Here is a 19925-nt window from a genome sequence, read left to right on the forward strand (position 1 = left end):
TTACTGACTGTATTTGATCGTGTAGTTACTGACTGTATTTGATCGTTTAGTTACTGGCTGTATTTGATCGTGTAGTTACTGACTGTATTTGGATCGTGTAGTTACTGACTGTATTTGGATCGTGTAGTTACTGACTGTATTTGGATCGTGTAGTTACTGACTGTATTTGATCGTGTAGTTACTGACTGTATTTGATCGTGTAGTTACTGACTGTATTTGATCGTGTAGTTACTGACTGTATTTGATCGTGTAGTTACTGACTGTATTTGATCGTGTAATTACTGACTGTATTTGATCGTGTAGTTACTGACTGTATTTGGATCGTGTAGTTACTGACTGTATTTGATCGTGTAGTTACTGACTGTATTTGGATCGTGTAGTCACTGACTGTATTTGATCGTGTAGTTACTGACTGTATTTGATCGTGTAATTACTGACTGTATTTGATCGTGTAGTTACTGACTGTATTTGATCGTGTAATTACTGACTGTATTTGATCGTGTAGTTACTGACTGTATTTGATCGTGTAGTTACTGACTGTATTTGATCGTGTAGTTACTGACTGTATTTGATCGTGTAGTTACTGACTGTATTTGATCGTGTAGTTACTGACTGTATTTGATCGTGTAGTTACTGACTGTATTTGATCGTGTAGTTACTGACTGTATTTGATCGTGTAATTACTGACTGTATTAGATCGTGTAGTTACTGACTGTATTTGGATCGTGTAGTTACTGACTGTATTTGATCGTGTAGTTACTGACTGTATTTGGATCGTGTATTTGATCGTGTAGTTACTGACTGTATTTGATCGTGTAGTTACTGACTGTATTTGATCGTGTAGTTACTGACTGTATTTGATCGTGTAGTTACTGACTGTATTTGGATCGTGTAGTTACTGACTGTATTTGATTGTGTAGTTACTGGCTGTATTTGATCGTGTAGTTACTGACTGTATTAGATCGTGTAGTTACTGACTGTATTTGATTGTGTAGTTACTGACTGTATTTGATCGTGTAGTTACTGACTGTATTTGATTGTGTAGTTACTGACTGTATTAGATCGTGTAGTTACTGACTGTATTTGATTGTGTAGTTACTGACTGTGTTTGATCGTGTAGTTACTGACTGTATTTGATGTGTAGTTACTGACTGTATTAGATCGTGTAGTTACTGACTGTATTTGATCGTGTAGTTACTGGACTGTATTTGATCGTGTAGTTACTGACTGTATTTGATCGTGTAGTTACTGACTGTATTTGATCGTGTAGTTACTGACTGTATTTGGATCGTGTAGTTACTGACTGTATTTGATTGTGTAGTTACTGACTGTATTAGATCGTGTAGTTACTGACTGTATTTGATTGTGTAGTTACTGACTGTGTTTGATCGTGTAGTTACTGACTGTATTTGATTGTGTAGTTACTGACTGTATTAGATCGTGTAGTTACTGACTGTATTTGATTGTGTAGTTACTGACTGTATTTAATCGTGTAGTTACTGACTGTATTTGGATCGTGTAGTTACTGACTGTATTTGATCGTGTAGTTACTGACTGTATTTGATCGTGTAGTTACTGACTGTATTTGATCGTGTAGTTACTGACTGTATTTGATCGTGTAGTTACTGACTGTATTTGGATCGTGTAGTTACTGACTGTATTTGATCGTGTAGTTACTGACTGTATTTGATCGTGTAGTTACTGACTGTATTTGATCGTGTAGTTACTGACTGTATTTGATCGTGTAGTTACTGACTGTATTTGATCGTGTAGTTACTGACTGTATTTGATCGTGTAGTTACTGACTGTATTTGATCGTGTAGTTACTGACTGTATTTGATCGTGTAGTTACTGACTGTATTTGATCGTGTAGTTACTGACTGTATTTGATCGTGTAGTTACTGACTGTATTTGATCGTGTAGTTACTGACTGTATTTGGATCGTGTAGTTACTGACTGTATTTGATCGTGTAGTTACTGACTGTATTTGATCGTGTAGTTACTGACTGTATTTGATCGTGTAGTTACTGACTGTATTTGATCGTGTAGTTACTGACTGTATTTGATCGTGTAGTCACTGACTGTATTGGATCGTGTAGTTACTGACTGTATTTGATCGTGTAGTTACTGACTGTATTTGATCGTGTAGTTACTGACTGTATTTGATCGTGTAGTTACTGACTGTATTTGATTGTGTAGTTACTGACTGTATTTGATCGTGTAGTTACTGACTGTATTTGGATCGTGTAGTTACTGACTGTATTAGATCGTGTAGTTACTGACTGTATTTGATTGTGTAGTTACTGACTGTGTTTGATCGTGTAGTTACTGACTGTATTTGATCGTGTAGTTACTGACAGTGTTTGATCGTGTAGTTACTGACTGTATTTGGATCGTGTAGTTACTGACTGTATTTGATCGTGTAGTTACTGACTGTATTTGATCGTGTAGTTACTGACTGTATTTGATCGTGTAGTTACTGACAGTGTTTGATCGTGTAGTTACTGACTGTATTTGGATCGTGTAGTTACTGACTGTATTTGATCGTGTAGTTACTGACTGTATTTGGATCGTGTAGTTACTGACAGTGTTTGATCGTGTAGTTACTGACAGTGTTTGATCGTGTAGTTACTGACTGTATTTGGATCGTGTAGTTACTGACTGTATTTGATCGTGTAGTTACTGACTGTATTTGGATCGTGTAGTTACTGACTGTATTTGATCGTGTAGTTACTGACTGTATTTGGATCGTGTAGTTACTGACTGTATTTGGATCGTGTAGTTACTGACAGTGTTTGATCGTGTAGTTACTGACTGTATTTGGATCGTGTAGTTACTGACAGTGTTTGATCGTGTAGTTACTGACTGTATTTGGATCGTGTAGTTACTGACTGTATTTGATCGTGTAGTTACTGACAGTGTTTGATCGTGTAGTTACTGACTGTATTTGGATCGTGTAGTTACTGACTGTATTTGGATCGTGTAGTTACTGACTGTATTTGATCGTGTAGTTACTGACTGTATTTGATCGTGTAGTTACTGACAGTGTTTGATCGTGTAGTTACTGACTGTATTTGGATCGTGTAGTTACTGACTGTATTTGATCGTGTAGTTACTGACAGTGTTTGATCGTGTAGTTACTGACTGTATTTGATCGTGTAGTTACTGACTGTATTTGGATCGTGTAGTTACTGACAGTGTTTGATCGTGTAGTTACTGACAGTGTTTGATCGTGTAGTTACTGACTGTGTTTGATCGTGTAGTTACTGACTGTATTTGATCGTGTAGTTACTGACTGTGTTTGATCGTGTAGTTACTGACTGTATTTGGATCGTGTAGTTACTGACAGTATTTGGATCGTGTAGTTACTGACTGTGTTTGATCGTGTAGTTACTGACTGTATTTGATCGTGTAGTTACTGACTGTATTTTGATCGTGTAGTTACTGACTGTATTTGGATCGTGTAGTTACTGACTGTATTTGATCGTGTAGTTACTGACTGTATTTGATCGTGTAGTTACTGACTGTATTTGATCGTGTAGTTACTGACTGTATTTGATCGTGTAGTTACTGACTGTATTTGGATCGTGTAGTTACTGACTGTATTTGGATCGTGTAGTTACTGACAGTGTTTGATCGTGTAGTTACTGACTGTGTTTGATCGTGTAGTTACTGACTGTATTTGATCGTGTAGTTACTGACTGTGTTTGATCGTGTAGTTACTGACTGTATTTGATCGTGTAGTTACTGACTGTGTTTGATCGTGTAGTTACTGACTGTATTTGATCGTGTAGTTACTGACTGTATTTGATCGTGTAGTTACTGACTGTATTTGATCGTGTAGTTACTGACTGTATTTGATCGTGTAGTTACTGACTGTATTTGATCGTGTAGTTACTGACTGTATTTGATCGTGTAGTTACTGACTGTATTTGATCGTGTAGTTACTGACTGTATTTGATCGTGTAGTTACTGACTGTGTTTGATCGTGTAGTTACTGACTGTATTTGATCGTGTAGTTACTGACTGTATTTGGATCGTGTAGTTACTGACTGTATTTGGATCGTGTAGTCACTGACTGTATTTGATCGTGTAGTTACTGACTGTATTTGATCGTGTAGTTACTGACTGTATTTGATCGTGTAGTTATTGACTGTATTTGATCGTGTAGTTACTGACTGTATTTGATCGTGTAGTTACTGACTGTATTTGGATCGTGTAGTTACTGACTGTATTTGGATCGTGTAGTTACTGACTGTATTTGGATCGTGTAGTTACTGACTGTATTAGATCGTGTAGTTACTGACTGTATTTGATCGTGTAGTTACTGACTGTATTTGATCGTGTAGTTACTGACTGTATTTGATCGTGTAGTTACTGACTGTATTTGATCGTGTAGTTACTGACTGTATTTGATCGTGTAGTTACTGACTGTATTTGATCGTGTAGTTACTGACTGTATTGATCGTGTAGTTACTGACTGTATTTGGATCGTGTAGTCACTGACTGTATTTGATCGTGTAGTTACTGACTGTATTTGATCGTGTAGTTACTGACTGTATTTGATCGTGTAGTTACTGACTGTATTTGATCGTGTAGTTACTGACTGTATTTGATCGTGTAGTTACTGACTGTATTTGATCGTGTAGTTACTGACTGTATTTGATCGTGTAGTTACTGACTGTATTTGATCGTGTAGTTACTGACTGTATTTGATCGTGTAGTTACTGACTGTATTTGGATCGTGTAGTTACTGACTGTATTTGGATCGTGTAGTCACTGACTGTATTTGATCGTGTAGTTACTCACTGTATTTGGATCGTGTAGTTACTGACTGTATTTGATCGTGTAGTTACTGACTGTATTTGATCGTGTAGTTATTGACTGTATTTGATCGTGTAGTTACTGACTGTATTTGATCGTGTAGTTACTGACTGTATTTGGATCGTGTAGTTACTGACTGTATTTGATCGTGTAGTTACTGACTGTATTTGATCGTGTAGTTACTGACTGTATTTGATCGTGTAGTTACTGACTGTATTTGATCGTGTAGTTACTGACTGTATTTGATCGTGTAGTTACTGACTGTATTTGATTGTGTAGTTACTGACTGTATTTGATCGTGTAGTTACTGACTGTATTTGATCGTGTAGTTACTGACTGTATTTGATTGTGTAGTTACTGACTGTATTTGGATCGTGTAGTTACTGACTGTATTTGATTGTGTAGTCACTGACTGTATTTGATCGTGTAGTTACTGACTGTATTTGGATCGTGTAGTTACTGACTGTATTTGATTGTGTAGTTACTGACTGTATTAGATCGTGTAGTTACTGACTGTATTTGATCGTGTAGTTACTGACTGTATTTGATCGTGTAGTTACTGACTGTATTTGATCGTGTAGTTACTGACTGTATTTGATTGTGTAGTTCACTGACTGTATTTGATCGTGTAGTTACTGACTGTATTTGATCGTGTAGTTACTGACTGTATTTGATCGTGTAGTTACTGACTGTATTTGATCGTGTAGTTACTGACTGTATTTGATCGTGTAGTTACTGACTGTATTTGATCGTGTAGTTACTGACTGTATTTGATCGTGTAGTTACTGACTGTATTTGATCGTGTAGTTACTGGACTGTATTTGATCGTGTAGTTACTGACTGTATTTGATCGTGTAGTTACTGACTGTATTTGATCGTGTAGTTACTGACTGTATTTGATCGTGTAGTCACTGACTGTATTGGATCGTGTAGTTACTGACTGTATTTGATCGTGTAGTTCCTGACTGTATTTGATCGTGTAGTTACTGACTGTATTTGGATCGTGTAGTTACTGACTGTATTTGATCGTGTAGTTACTGACTGTATTTGATCGTGTAGTTACTGACTGTATTTGATCGTGTAGTTACTGACTGTATTTGATCGTGTAGTTACGGACTGTATTTGGATCGTGTAGTTACTGACTGTATTAGATCGTGTAGTTACTGACTGTATTTGATTGTGTAGTTACTGACTGTATTAGATCGTGTAGTTACTGACTGTATTTGATCGTGTAGTTACTGACTGTATTTGATCGTGTAGTTACTGACTGTATTTGGATCGTGTAGTTACTGACTGTATTTGATCGTGTAGTTACTGACTGTATTTGATCGTGTAGTTACGGACTGTATTTGGATCGTGTAGTTACTGACTGTATTAGATCGTGTAGTTACTGACTGTATTTGATTGTGTAGTTACTGACTGTATTAGATCGTGTAGTTACTGACTGTGTTTGATCGTGTAGTTACTGACTGTATTTGATTGTGTAGTTACTGACTGTATTTGATCGTGTAGTTACTGACTGTATTTGGATCGTGTAGTTACTGACTGTATTAGATCGTGTAGTTACTGACTGTATTTGATTGTGTAGTTACTGACTGTATTAGATCGTGTAGTTACTGACTGTATTTGATCGTGTAGTTACTGACTGTATTTGATCGTGTAGTTACTGACTGTATTTGATCGTGTAGTTACTGACTGTATTTGATCGTGTAGTTACTGACTGTATTTGATCGTGTAGTCACTGACTGTATTTGATCGTGTAGTTACTGACTGTGTTTGATCGTGTAGTTACTGACTGTATTTGATCGTGTAGTTACTGACAGTGTTTGATCGTGTAGTTACTGACTGTATTTGGATCGTGTAGTTACTGACTGTATTTGATCGTGTAGTTACTGACTGTATTTGATCGTGTAGTTACTGACTGTATTTGATCGTGTAGTTACTGACAGTGTTTGATCGTGTAGTTACTGACTGTATTTGGATCGTGTAGTTACTGACTGTATTTGATCGTGTAGTTACTGACTGTATTTGGATCGTGTAGTTACTGACAGTGTTTGATCGTGTAGTTACTGACTGTATTTGATCGTGTAGTTACTGACTGTATTTGGATCGTGTAGTTACTGACTGTATTTGATCGTGTAGTTACTGACTGTATTTGGATCGTGTAGTTACTGACTGTATTTGATCGTGTAGTTACTGACTGTATTTGATCGTGTAGTTACTGACTGTATTTGATTGTGTAGTTACTGACTGTATTTGATCGTGTAGTTACTGACTGTATTTGGATCGTGTAGTTACTGACTGTATAGATCGTGTAGTTACTGACTGTATTTGATTGTGTAGTTACTGACTGTATTAGATCGTGTAGTTACTGACTGTATTTGATCGTGTAGTTACTGACTGTATTTGATCGTGTAGTTACTGACTGTATTTGATCGTGTAGTTACTGACTGTATTTGATCGTGTAGTTACTGACTGTATTTGATCGTGTAGTTACTGACTGTATTTGATCGTGTAGTCACTGACTGTATTTGATCGTGTAGTTACTGACTGTGTTTGATCGTGTAGTTACTGACTGTATTTGATCGTGTAGTTACTGACAGTGTTTGATCGTGTAGTTACTGACTGTATTTGGATCGTGTAGTTACTGACTGTATTTGATCGTGTAGTTACTGACTGTATTTGATCGTGTAGTTACTGACTGTATTTGATCGTGTAGTTACTGACAGTGTTTGATCGTGTAGTTACTGACTGTATTTGGATCGTGTAGTTACTGACTGTATTTGATCGTGTAGTTACTGACTGTATTTGGATCGTGTAGTTACTGACAGTGTTTGATCGTGTAGTTACTGACAGTGTTTGATCGTGTAGTTACTGACTGTATTTGGATCGTGTAGTTACTGACTGTATTTGATCGTGTAGTTACTGACTGTATTTGGATCGTGTAGTTACTGACTGTATTTGATCGTGTAGTTACTGACTGTATTTGGATCGTGTAGTTACTGACTGTATTTGGATCGTGTAGTTACTGACAGTGTTTGATCGTGTAGTTACTGACTGTATTTGGATCGTGTAGTTACTGACAGTGTTTGATCGTGTAGTTACTGACAGTGTTTGATCGTGTAGTTACTGACTGTATTTGGATCGTGTAGTTACTGACTGTATTTGATCGTGTAGTTACTGACTGTATTTGGATCGTGTAGTTACTGACTGTATTTGATCGTGTAGTTACTGACTGTATTTGGATCGTGTAGTTACTGACTGTATTTGGATCGTGTAGTTACTGACAGTGTTTGATCGTGTAGTTACTGACTGTATTTGGATCGTGTAGTTACTGACAGTGTTTGATCGTGTAGTTACTGACTGTATTTGGATCGTGTAGTTACTGACTGTATTTGATCGTGTAGTTACTGACAGTGTTTGATCGTGTAGTTACTGACTGTATTTGATCGTGTAGTTACTGACAGTGTTTGATCGTGTAGTTACTGACTGTATTTGATCGTGTAGTTACTGACTGTATTTGATCGTGTAGTTACTGACTGTATTTGATCGTGTAGTTACTGACTGTATTTGGATCGTGTAGTTACTGACTGTATTTGATCGTGTAGTTACTGACTGTATTTGATCGTGTCGTTACTGACTGTATTTGATCGTGTAGTTACTGACTGTATTTGATCGTGTAGTTACTGACTGTATTTGATCGTGTAGTCACTGACTGTATTTGATCGTGTCGTTACTGACTGTATTTGGATCGTGTAGTTACTGACTGTATTTGATCGTGTAGTTACTGACTGTATTTGATCGTGTAGTTACTGACTGTATTTGATCGTGTAGTCACTGACTGTATTTGATCGTGTAGTCACTGACTGTATTTGATCGTGTAGTTACTGACTGTGTTTGATCGTGTAGTTACTGACTGTATTTGATCTTGTAGTTACTGACTGTATTTGATCGTGTAGTTACTGACTGTGTTTGATCGTGTAGTTACTGACTGTATTTGGATCGTGTAGTTACTGACTGTATTTGGATCGTGTAGTTACTGACTGTATTTGGATCGTGTAGTTACTGACTGTATTTGATCGTGTAGTTACTGACTGTATTTGATCGTGTAGTTACTGACTGTATTTGATCATGTAGTTACTGACTGTATTTGATCGTATAGTTACTGACTGTATTTGATCGTGTAGTTACTGACTGTATTTGATCGTGTAGTTACTGACTGTATTTGATCATGTAGTTACTGACTGTATTTGATCGTATAGTTACTGACTGTATTTGATCGTGTAGTTACTGACTGTATTTGGATCGTGTAGTTACTGACTGTGTTTGATCGTGTCGTTACTGACTGTATTTGATCGTGTAGTTACTGACTGTATTTGATCGTATAGTTACTGACTGTATTTGATCGTGTAGTTACTGACTGTATTTGGATCGTGTAGTTACTGACTGTATTTGGATCGTGTAGTTACTGACTGTATTTGATCGTGTAGTTACTGACTGTGTTTGATCGTGTCGTTACTGACTGTATTTGGATCGTGTAGTTACTGACTGTGTTTGATCGTGTAGTTACTGACAGTATTTGATCGTATAGTTACTGACTGTATTTGATCGTGTAGTTACTGACTGTATTTGATCGTGTAGTTACTGACTGTATTTGATCATGTAGTTACTGACTGTATTTGATCGTATAGTTACTGACTGTATTTGATCGTGTAGTTACTGACTGTATTTGGATCGTGTAGTTACTGACTGTATTTGATCATGTAGTTACTGACTGTATTTGATCGTATAGTTACTGACTGTATTTGATCGTGTAGTTACTGACTGTATTTGGATCGTGTAGTTACTGACTGTATTAGATCGTGTAGTTACTGACTGTATTTGATCGTGTAGTTACTGACTGTATTTGGATCGTGTAGTTACTGACTGTGTTTGATCGTGTAGTTACTGACTGTATTTGGATCGTGTAGTTACTGACTGTATTTGATCGTGTAGTTACTGACTGTGTTTGATCGTGTCGTTACTGACTGTATTTGGATCGTGTAGTTACTGACTGTGTTTGATCGTGTAGTTACTGACAGTATTTGATCGTATAGTTACTGACTGTATTTGATCGTGTAGTTACTGACTGTATTTGATCGTGTAGTTACTGACTGTATTTGATCGTGTAGTTACTGACTGTATTTGATCGTGTAGTTACTGACTGTATTGGATCGTGTAGTTACTGACTGTATTTGGATCGTGTAGTTACTGACTGTGTATTTGTCCACAGCGGGAGCGCGGTGGGGCTCATCATCTTCGTCCTGGGAGTGGGGACTCTTCTGCCCTGGAACTTCTTCATCACAGCCACTCAGGTTTGTCTTGTTCAGAACAGCGTCATTTACAAAAAGACTGTATTTAAAGGAACAGGCCACTGTTTTTCCACACTGAGATATGTTCTTACCTGAGCTGTGACGAGTTCTTTAGGACCTGTCTGATCTTCAGTCACGTAAACACAGCGCAGACGGCGTTAGCATTTAGCCTCTCCCTCTCTCCTCTATAGCTCCAAAACAGGTCAAGATAGAAGCTACCAAGCTCTTCCACGTTTTCCCTATTTAAATATGGTTACGTGAAGTGTTCCACTACAAAGAATAATTACACACAATTAAACAATGTGGATTTTCTAAGCGGATAAAAGGGGGGACTATATTGTAAGGCGGAATAATACCAGGAGTAATTCGAAATCCGCGCAGTAATCTTCACTTTACTGTGCGGATGCCAAATTACTCCTGGTATGTGCTGTGTTTACGTGACTGAAGATCAGACAGGTCCTAAAGAACTCGTCAAAGCTCAGGTAAGAACATATCTCAGTATGTAAAAACGGTGGCCTGTTCCTTTAAGTGACATGATCTTTACTTGTGGAGGATTCGTGTTGAACTTTTTTCTTGTACACTATTAGACACTATTAGTAGTTACACTTAGAAACATAATACATTTCTTTGCTTAAAAAGGAAACCGCAATTGTGCATAAACCGTCCTGCTGTAAAACGTGAGCTGCATTTACTTACAGAAGTCTCATCGTGACACAGTAATGGAAGCTCAAAAGGAGTCACTGAAGAAAGGAAATTCAAAGGGGAAACTCGGAAAATTAGAATATTGTTAAAAAGTGCATTTATTTCTGTTATTCAACTTAAGGGGAGACACTACAGGCAAAACTCAATTTTTTCAGTTTTCAGGTTTTGGGCCAAATCTGTCTCTGAACATATAAGCTTTCACCCGGAAACAGAAAATATCCCTAATCTTCACAATAACATGTTTAAATATTGCGCTGATTCAATGTTCCCCCATAGACTTATATGGGAGAACACAATTTCAAGCGCCTTTTTCTCAAAACACATTTTTCTGTCATTGTGGCGACACTATGTCCACGTCAGTCGGACCTAAAGACTTCACATTTTCCAATATTTGGAAGATTTTTTCAGAGGGATTTTTTATTATTTAATCCCTAAGCTCCATTTATTGAGTTTTGAATGTCAAAAAATAAGGCGATTTCTTTTTTTTTTTTTACAAATTTTTCCACTAAAAAACAGCTTATTTTAAAACTAAACAAGAAATCCTAAATCCCCTCTGAGAAAGTCTTGGTAACTCATTCATCAATAAAATGAAACCATAACTTTGAATGTAGCTCTGTCCATTATTCAGATTTCGTCGCCGAAAAGATGGGAAATTTGGGGCATTTTTAGGCATAAACACCTTGTTCTTATATGAAAAGATAAAATGACAGAAAACTTGCCATGTATTTTTCTCACATTTATGCCAGAGTTATGCCAGCTCTCAGCCAATCAGAGTGCGGCTCTTTGAATTGGTACATATTTCCCATAAACTGTAACAGTCTTTAAGAAGCTTGACCAATAATCCAAACATAGTCCTACAGACCCTGTTTCCCATCTCCACACGCATGAATGAGAGTCCGTATCTCCCTCCTTTTCGAGGCGGCGTTTAAAGGGCGGATCAGAGGAGGGGGCTCAGTGGGCAGGGCCCCCCACACACACACACTCCAGCATTAAAAATAAAACAACCTAATTCTGTCCCAGTCAGAGCAGAACAGCACAAAATGTCAGTTTATTTAACCTCTCAACTCCCGCCTGAACCGAGAGGATCTTTTTCCTCAGATTTTTTTTCCATCATTTTTTTGTTGGGTATTCAACTCATTTTTGTCACTTTTTTGTCATTTTTTTGTCATTTTTTCATCATTTTTATTATCACATTTTGGTCACATTTTTGTCATTTTTTCGGTCATTTTTTGTCACATTTCTGTCATTTTTTTGTCCATTTTTTTAATCAGATTTTTGTCACATTTTGTCCTTGTTTTGTCATTTTTTGGTCATTTTTTTGTCCAATTTTATCATATTTTTGTCATTTTTTTTGTCACATTTTGCCACATTGTGGACATTTTTTTTGTCATTTTTTGTCACATTTCTGTCATTTTTTCATCAATTTTTTTATCAAAGTTTTGTCATTTTTTGGTCACATTTTTAAAAAATTTCTGTCAAATTTGTATCACATTTTGTCACATTTTTTTGTGTGTGTCATTTTTCCATCAATTTTTCGTCACTTTTTTGTCAATGTTTTCTCACTTTTTTGTCACATTTCCATCACTGTTTTTGTCTCAGTTTTGTCGCTATTTTCACACCTTTTTCCCCAGAAGCTTTTGGATTGGGGTAAAGCCAAACTGGAGAAAATGTGCTCGGTTCAGGTGGGAGTTAAGGGGTTAATATACATTTATTTCAATCTCGGTGAGGAGTAAAACCATTAAATCTAATACAATTATTGCAAAGAAAAAAGCATAAAGTTATAGTTTGTTGTGATTAAATATAACAGTCACATTATATTTAATCACTAAACTTCTTCCCCTGGATCTCGCGAATGGTCGGTGCCTTTGTGGCTCTTCAAAGGATCAAGGTTGAAAAGTTCGGCTCTTGGCCTCTGACTAGTCGGCCACCCCTGGTATAGCCTTTATTTGTTATAATTTTGATTTTTATGTCTCTCCCAAATTAAAAATCTCATGAAATTCGAATATTTTGAAAAGCCATAATCATCAAAATTATAACAAACAAAGACTTGACATATCTCACTTTGCACATAATGAGTCTACATCATGCATTAGTTTCACAGTTTAAGTTGAATTACAGAAATAAATAAACCTTTGAACGATATTCTAATTTTCCGAGTTTCACCTGTATTTGCGTCGACCCCTGTGACACTCGAGCATTTCACATTTTTATTCCCGTCTCACAATTTGCATCACATTGATAGAGTTACCATAAAAATATGCAAAGTTCAAGTATTTTCATACCCGGGCTCACGTGAGCGTGTACCTGTGTATGAAGTACATTTTCCTTTTACAATTACATTTTCATCCATACACTCAGTAACAGACCTGACAATCTGCAGTATTCACATGGGAGGAGCTTGTTTAACATCAAATATTGTCACAAGCTTAGAAAGATTACTGTACATTGTTTGAGTTATGCGTCTAGATACAAGTTCGCCATTTCATACTCACTACTGCCACCTCAGGTCATACGTGTAACTGCAGCTTCTATATTAAAGGGATATTTCAGGATGTTTGACACAGGGCCTCATTTCCTCGTTATCCAGAGTGTTGCTGATTTATGGAGATATTTTTTTGTAATTCAAGCAGTTCTTATGTTTGAAGAGTTTCGTGGCGCTAGGCTAGTGCAAGGCTAGCACAGTTCTATGGTATCAGCTAGCCTGCATTAACCCCTTACCTCCCACCTGAACCGAGCACATTCTCTCCAGTTTGGCTTTAACCCAGTCCAAAAGCTTCTGGAAAAAAGCTGTGAAAATAGCAACAAAACTGAGATGCAAACAATGATGGCAATGTGACAAAAAAGTGAGAAAAAAAAGACAAAAATGTGACAAAAAATGACAAAAAAAATGACAAAAAATTGACAAAAAAGTTACAAAAATGAGTTTAATACCCAACAAAAAAATGATGGAAAAAAATCTGATGACTTGAGGAAAAAGATCCTCTTCTAACACCAGACTAACCATATAAATGTCTGTGTCCATAGAATAATGTCTGGAATATAACTGACCTGCATCACATGAATGATCGCAGTTGAAGACACATTTTTTCAGGAAAGCCTTCGATACATAGCCACCGACTCGACTGCTGTTTTTATGTGTTTTTGTATTTATTTTTGTCTACTATGATTCTTGTTTTTATCCTGGAAAGCGCTCTGGGCACCTTCTGGTTGTTGTTGGGCGCTATACAAATAAAATTTGATTGATTGATTGATTGATTGATCGCATTTTGAGGGACTATTTTCTAGCAGATCACTCCGCCGCTGCGTAGCTTATACAACCACGAAGCTGATGCTGCTCAAATATAAGGTATTTTAACCCCGTAACTCCCACCTGAACCGAGCACATTTTCTCCAGTTTGGCTTTACCCCAGTGCAAAAGCTTCTGGAAAAAAACTGTGAAAATAGCGACAAAAAAGTGAGAAAACATTGACAAAAATGTGACAAAAATGTGACAAAAATGTGACAAAAATGTGACAAAATGTGACAAAAAAAATACAAAAAATGGATTAAAAAAAGGACGAAAAAAAGGACCAAAATTTGATACAAATTTAACAAAAAAAATACAAAAAATTTACAGAAAATGACAAAAATGTGATTAAAAAAATTGACCAAAAAATGACAAAAAAGTTACAAAAATGAATTGAACGCCCAACAAAAAAATGATGGAAATAAAAAATCTGATGACGTGAGGGAAAAGATCCTCTCGGTTCAGGCGGGAGTTAAGGGGTTAAATGCAAAATGGTTAAAATTACTCTGAAGTGATTTGCCTCAGGTGCTCTGTGGAGCGGGTCACCCTGTTTTTAATGCAGGCTAGCTGATACCATAGACATGCACTATCCTAGCGCCACGAAACTCTTCAAATATAAGAACTGCATGAATTACAAAAAAAATATCTCCAGAAATCAGCAACACTCTGGATAACTAGGAAATGGGACCCTATGTCAAAAATCCTGAAATATCCCTTTACGTGCAGGATTTTAGAGGCAGTTTTGACACCTTTGCTAAAATGTTTGTCATCTTGAATCACAAAACAGAAGAAAAATGTTCATTTATTCCTTTTTATTTGAGCTGAAACATCCGAAACATCCCCATAGTCGTAATACCTCAGCTTTTTCCCGATGCCGCACAGGTATTGTTTAACGGCGACTCCTGCCTGACGACTTTAAAGTGTCTCATGTGTGCCACAACTAACTGGACATTTCATCACCTCTTTTCCAGTACTTTAACGGCCGACTGACCGAGAAACACAACTCCAGCTCCAACTCTTCGGCGGCTCCTGTTAAAAACTATAACTACGACAGCTGGATGGCCCTGCTCTCTCAGCTGCCTCTGCTGCTCTTCACGCTGCTCAACTCCTGCCTCTACCAACAGTGAGTGCAGACACACACACACACACACACCTGCAGGGACACACACACACCTGCAGGGACACACTACTGCCCTGGTTAGAAAAGTTAAGATACAGATTAAAGAGGGGGTGTTCTGCTTTTTCCAGTCCCACAGCACCAGTCTATATCACACTACAATGATGACAAACCTTCTGTTGGTCTGTAAATGCAGTAAATTAGAATAACTGCCTTGTATAAAATGTCTCTCTCAAAATGGCTGCCGTGAATGTCTTGAAATAGGCCTCTGTCTCTTTAAGAACCTCTGAGCCGATCACGTTTTCTCCAGTTTGGTATTTGCACAAATGTAAAAAAGCTTCTTGAAAATCAAAATAGTGACAAAAATTTGACGAGAAAGGCACGAAAATTACAACAAAAGAGACAAAAGTCACAAAAGAGCCACAGAAAAATGCGCCAACAACGCAGGGAAAAAGATCCATTTAGATCAGTTCTGTAGGTCTTAGCTTTCAAATGAGGCGTTATACGTAACTGGCCTTTTAGATATGGGCAAAACCGATGAAAAAATCTGAGAGAAAATGCACTTGGAGAAGGTGGGGGTTGAGAGATTTGGTATTACCCAAATCTAAAAGCGTCTTGAAAAAAGTGGCAAAATGTGGCAAAAATTTGATGAAAAAAAGATCAGTTTAGATGCATTTTGTAGGTCTTAGCTTTCAAATGAGGCGTTACTCTGGCCTACAGGGTGTGTAAACTTAAAGAGGAGCCATTCGATCAAAAATCCATCAAAAAAATGACAAAAATCCATCAAAAAAAAGACAAAAATCCAGCAAAAAAGTGACAAAAATCCATCAAAAAAATGACAAAAATCCCTCAAAAAAATGACAAAAATCCAGCAAAAAAGTGACAAAAATCCATCAAAAAAAAGACAAAAATCCAGCAAAAAAGTGACAAAAATCCCAAAATAAAAAAAATGTGGGGAAAAAATTAGAAAAAAAAAAAATTTGAAATTTTTTTGAAAAAACAAATTGAAAAAACAAATGATAATCGATTTTTTGCGATTATGCTAATTTTGTAATCGTTTACTGTTGTAATCGAAATCGTAATCGAATTTCGATTAATTGCACAGCCCTACCTCGAGAGCACAGCAACAGGGTTACATAAAGATAGATAATGGCCTTTCCCATTAATTGTGGGCCGGTGTTGAGGTATAACGGGCCTTATCTCGATCTGACTGGCCCAACCGGCCCAGGAAAACTCCCGAATCTGCCGATGGCCGGTCCAGCCCTGTCTGCAACTTTTTGATCGCTGCGCAAAATCCCACGTGTAGCACCAGTATGCTAATGCTAATGCTAATGCTAACGGCAGGAAGAAAAGAAAAACAACACTTTCCTTCCACATTTTCCCGCCATTCCTCGACATTAATGACGCCGCTTTGTTCCTTTGTGCTCAGCGTGAGAGAGCGAGTGCGCGTGAGCCTCAGCCTGGTCTCCATCCTGCTCCTGTTCACCCTCACCGCGGCCCTGGTCCAGGTCCACATGAGCCCGGGCGCCTTCTTCAGCGTCACCATGGCGACCATCTGGTTCATCAACAGTGAGTGAGAAACAAACGCACGTCACGTAGATGTAATGTTGGGCTCGCAGATTCAATAACACGCAGAAGATTATCCTTTAAACGTCGCCAACCATGGATTAGATTGATATATGTACAAGTAAAAGACTGAGTATTTTGTATTACCCAGTTTGAGTCCCGGACCATTTTGCCTTCGTCTGTCCAATAAAAAGTACTGTTGCACTTTTTTTCAATACCAGTACTTTAACGATACTTGCGTTTTGATACCGATACTAAAATATTTGAACCAGAAAACAGAACAATAATCTGCAAGAAGATCTGCAAATTTACAATATCGGGTTCATCTCCCTCCAATGTCAAGAAATGTCAGAAAAATTGAATAATTTGGGGGGGAAATTGTGGAAAAAATGTTGAAAAGTTGGGAATAAGTTGGGGGGGAAATGGGGAAAATTGTGCAAAAATCTTGGAAAATAACAAATAAGCAAAAATGAGGGGAAAAATTTGGAAAAGGAGAAACAAATAAGGCAAAAACTGGAAAAATATGGGCGGAAATTTGAAGAAAAAAAACGTGAAAATAGGGATAATAATAGTAATAACAAATGAGCAAAAATGAGGGGAAAAATTTGGAAAAGGAGAAACAAATGGGGCAAAAACTGGAAAAATATGGGCGGAAATTAGAAGAAAAAAAACGTGAAAATAGGGATAATAATAGTAATAACAAATGAGCAAAAATGAGGGGAAAAATTTGGAAAAGGAGAAACAAATGGGGCAAAAACTGGAAAAATATGGGCGGAAATTAGAAGAAAAAAAACGGGAAAATAGGGATAATAATAGTAACAACAAAGGAGCAAAAATGAGAGGGGGAATTGGGAAAAGGAGAAAAAAAATGGGGCAAAAATAATAAGAAATAATTGTGTTAAGAAAATGGGGGGGGAAATGGGTGGTGGTCCCTGGACCCAAACCACAGTACTTGGATCCTAAAAAAAAATCCTGCTTAACGGGACCCAGCCCACAGAGTTATCGTCTGGTCAAATGCTGATATATTTCCCTTGTGCCTCTGCTCTCCCAGTGTCCAGCGCGGTGCTCCAGAGCAGCCTGTTCGGTTTGGTGGGGCTGTTTCCTCCTCGTTACAGCACCTTCTTCATGAGCGGGCAGGGGCTGGCCGGGATCTTCGCTGCCGTGGCCATGCTGCTCTCCATCCTCAGTCAGTAACAACAGTATCATACCTGTATAAGTGCGCATCAGCCATGAAGTAACCCCGTCATATTATCTCAAATGTGTCGAAACTGTGACTTATCAAACGCGTGGACAAATGTTGAAACCCTGGGGCCTCATTTATGAAGCACAAAATGAGGCCAAAACTTTGCGTAGGTGTTTTTTATAGAAAACAAACTGAGGCGTGAAACATTGCGCTCCCCAACTATGTGCACTGTTCAGAAACACTGCTGATCACCAAGGTTGTGCAAAACATACGACTTAAAGAGGGGGTGTTCTGCTTCTTTCAGTCCCATAGCACCAGTCTATATCACACTACAATGATGACAAACCTTCTGTTGGTCTGTAAATGCAGTAACTTAGAATAACTGCCTTGTATAAAATGTCTCTCTCAAAATGGCTGTAGTGAATGTCTTGAAATAGGCCTCTGTCTCTTTAAGAACCTCTGAGCCTTTAGACACGCCCCCTCCACACGCTGTCTGTGGCATCAGTGGGGAGGGGGTTCTGCTGAGGAGCAGTGGTTGGTTACTCGGCTGTTGACGAAAGCTCGGAGGCGTCTCCAGGAGGTGGGGGCGTTCCTAGGAGGACTCAGGCAAACCTATCCCTAAAATGGCCGCCATCAGAGTTTTTACAGATTACTCAGAAATACGTGAATGTGCCAAGGCAACACTTCAGCCATGTTTTTAATGAGGGAGTGACAGAATAGAACAGAAACAGAACAGAAAGCTTGAAAAAGTCGATTTTGCATAATACCCCCCCTTTAAAGGTCAGCTCACACTATATGACTTTTATGCCCGATTTTGCTCCAATTCTCAGTGACCAGACACTGAGGCAGTGACACAGAGTCGGGCCTTGTAGTGTGGGGGGTCAGGACTGGATCGTGTAGTGTGAGCGGCAGAAAGACGTGACTAGACTTCAGTCACAGGAAATCAAACATGTTTGATTTTTAAGCCCAATTTCGGACGCAGAGGAGAAATGTGGGTGATTTTAACGCTCTTTTCTGTGAACACACAGAAAAGAGCGGCCAATGACGGAGTGAAATAAAGACAGAAAAACCATCTCATTTCTCTGTCAAACCAGCGGCACAAGCAAGTCATTTCACATCCACAGCTCCACACGAAACAGCACAACTTTATATCAGCAAAAGTTCATGAGAAATACCTTTTCAAGCTACATTTCAACCACGAGCAGAGTTTAGCGGCACTTACTGAGTTTGGAGACGAACTCACTTTTTTTTTTTTTTTTTTTTTTTTTTTTTTTTTTTCTCTATTTTTCCTGTTTTCCTCAATTTCTTCTATTTTCTCACCCCTAATTTTCCACAATTTACCCAATTTTTTGTTGAAAGGGGGGGTATTATGCAAAATGGACTTTTTCAAGCTTTCCATCATGTTATTCTGTCACTCCCTCATTAAAAACATGGCTGAAGTGTTGCCTTGGCACATTCACGTATTTCTGAGTAATCTGTAAAAACTCTGATGGCGGCCATTTTAGGGATAGGTTTGCCTGAGTCCTCCTAGGAACGCCCCCACCTCCTGGAGACGCCTCCGAGCTTTCGCCACCAGCCGAGTAACCAACCACTGCTCCTCAGCAGAACCCAGCAGAAAAATACCACTGTCAATCAGTTGTCTTTTATTTTCATCCTGAGTAGAGATATTGCTACATTTGTAGTACTGCACAGTTCTACTTTGGTATTCAAAATGGCCGCCAAAACAACAAAGGTCACATGACTGAAAGGCATGTATAAAAATAGATTTGGTCCTTGATGTGAAAAAGGTTCCCCACCCCAGTTGTCCACACTACGTAACACTGTCCTGTATTGGCTCCTGACCTCCTTTTGTGTCTCCAGATTCTACCGCACAGACTAACTAAAGCGTGATAAACA

General features: G+C 38.0%; 1 protein-coding gene across 1 annotated transcript in view; it reads left to right on the top strand.

Annotated features, from left to right (window-relative positions):
- LOC306960920 (equilibrative nucleoside transporter 2-like) overlaps positions 1–19925 on the top strand; it is a 40688-nt gene that overhangs the window by 11002 nt on the left and 9761 nt on the right. The window contains exons 3-6 of the mRNA XM_079553527.1: positions 10097–10178; positions 15135–15286; positions 16710–16849; positions 17898–18032. Of these exons, the coding sequence (XP_079409653.1) occupies positions 10097–10178; positions 15135–15286; positions 16710–16849; positions 17898–18032 (509 nt within the window). The remainder of the gene's footprint in view (positions 1–10096; positions 10179–15134; positions 15287–16709; positions 16850–17897; positions 18033–19925) is intronic.

The sequence above is a fragment of the Gobius niger genome, assembly GCF_951799975.1.
Source record: "Gobius niger genome assembly, chromosome: 3".
Taxonomy (NCBI): domain Eukaryota; kingdom Metazoa; phylum Chordata; class Actinopteri; order Gobiiformes; family Gobiidae; genus Gobius; species Gobius niger.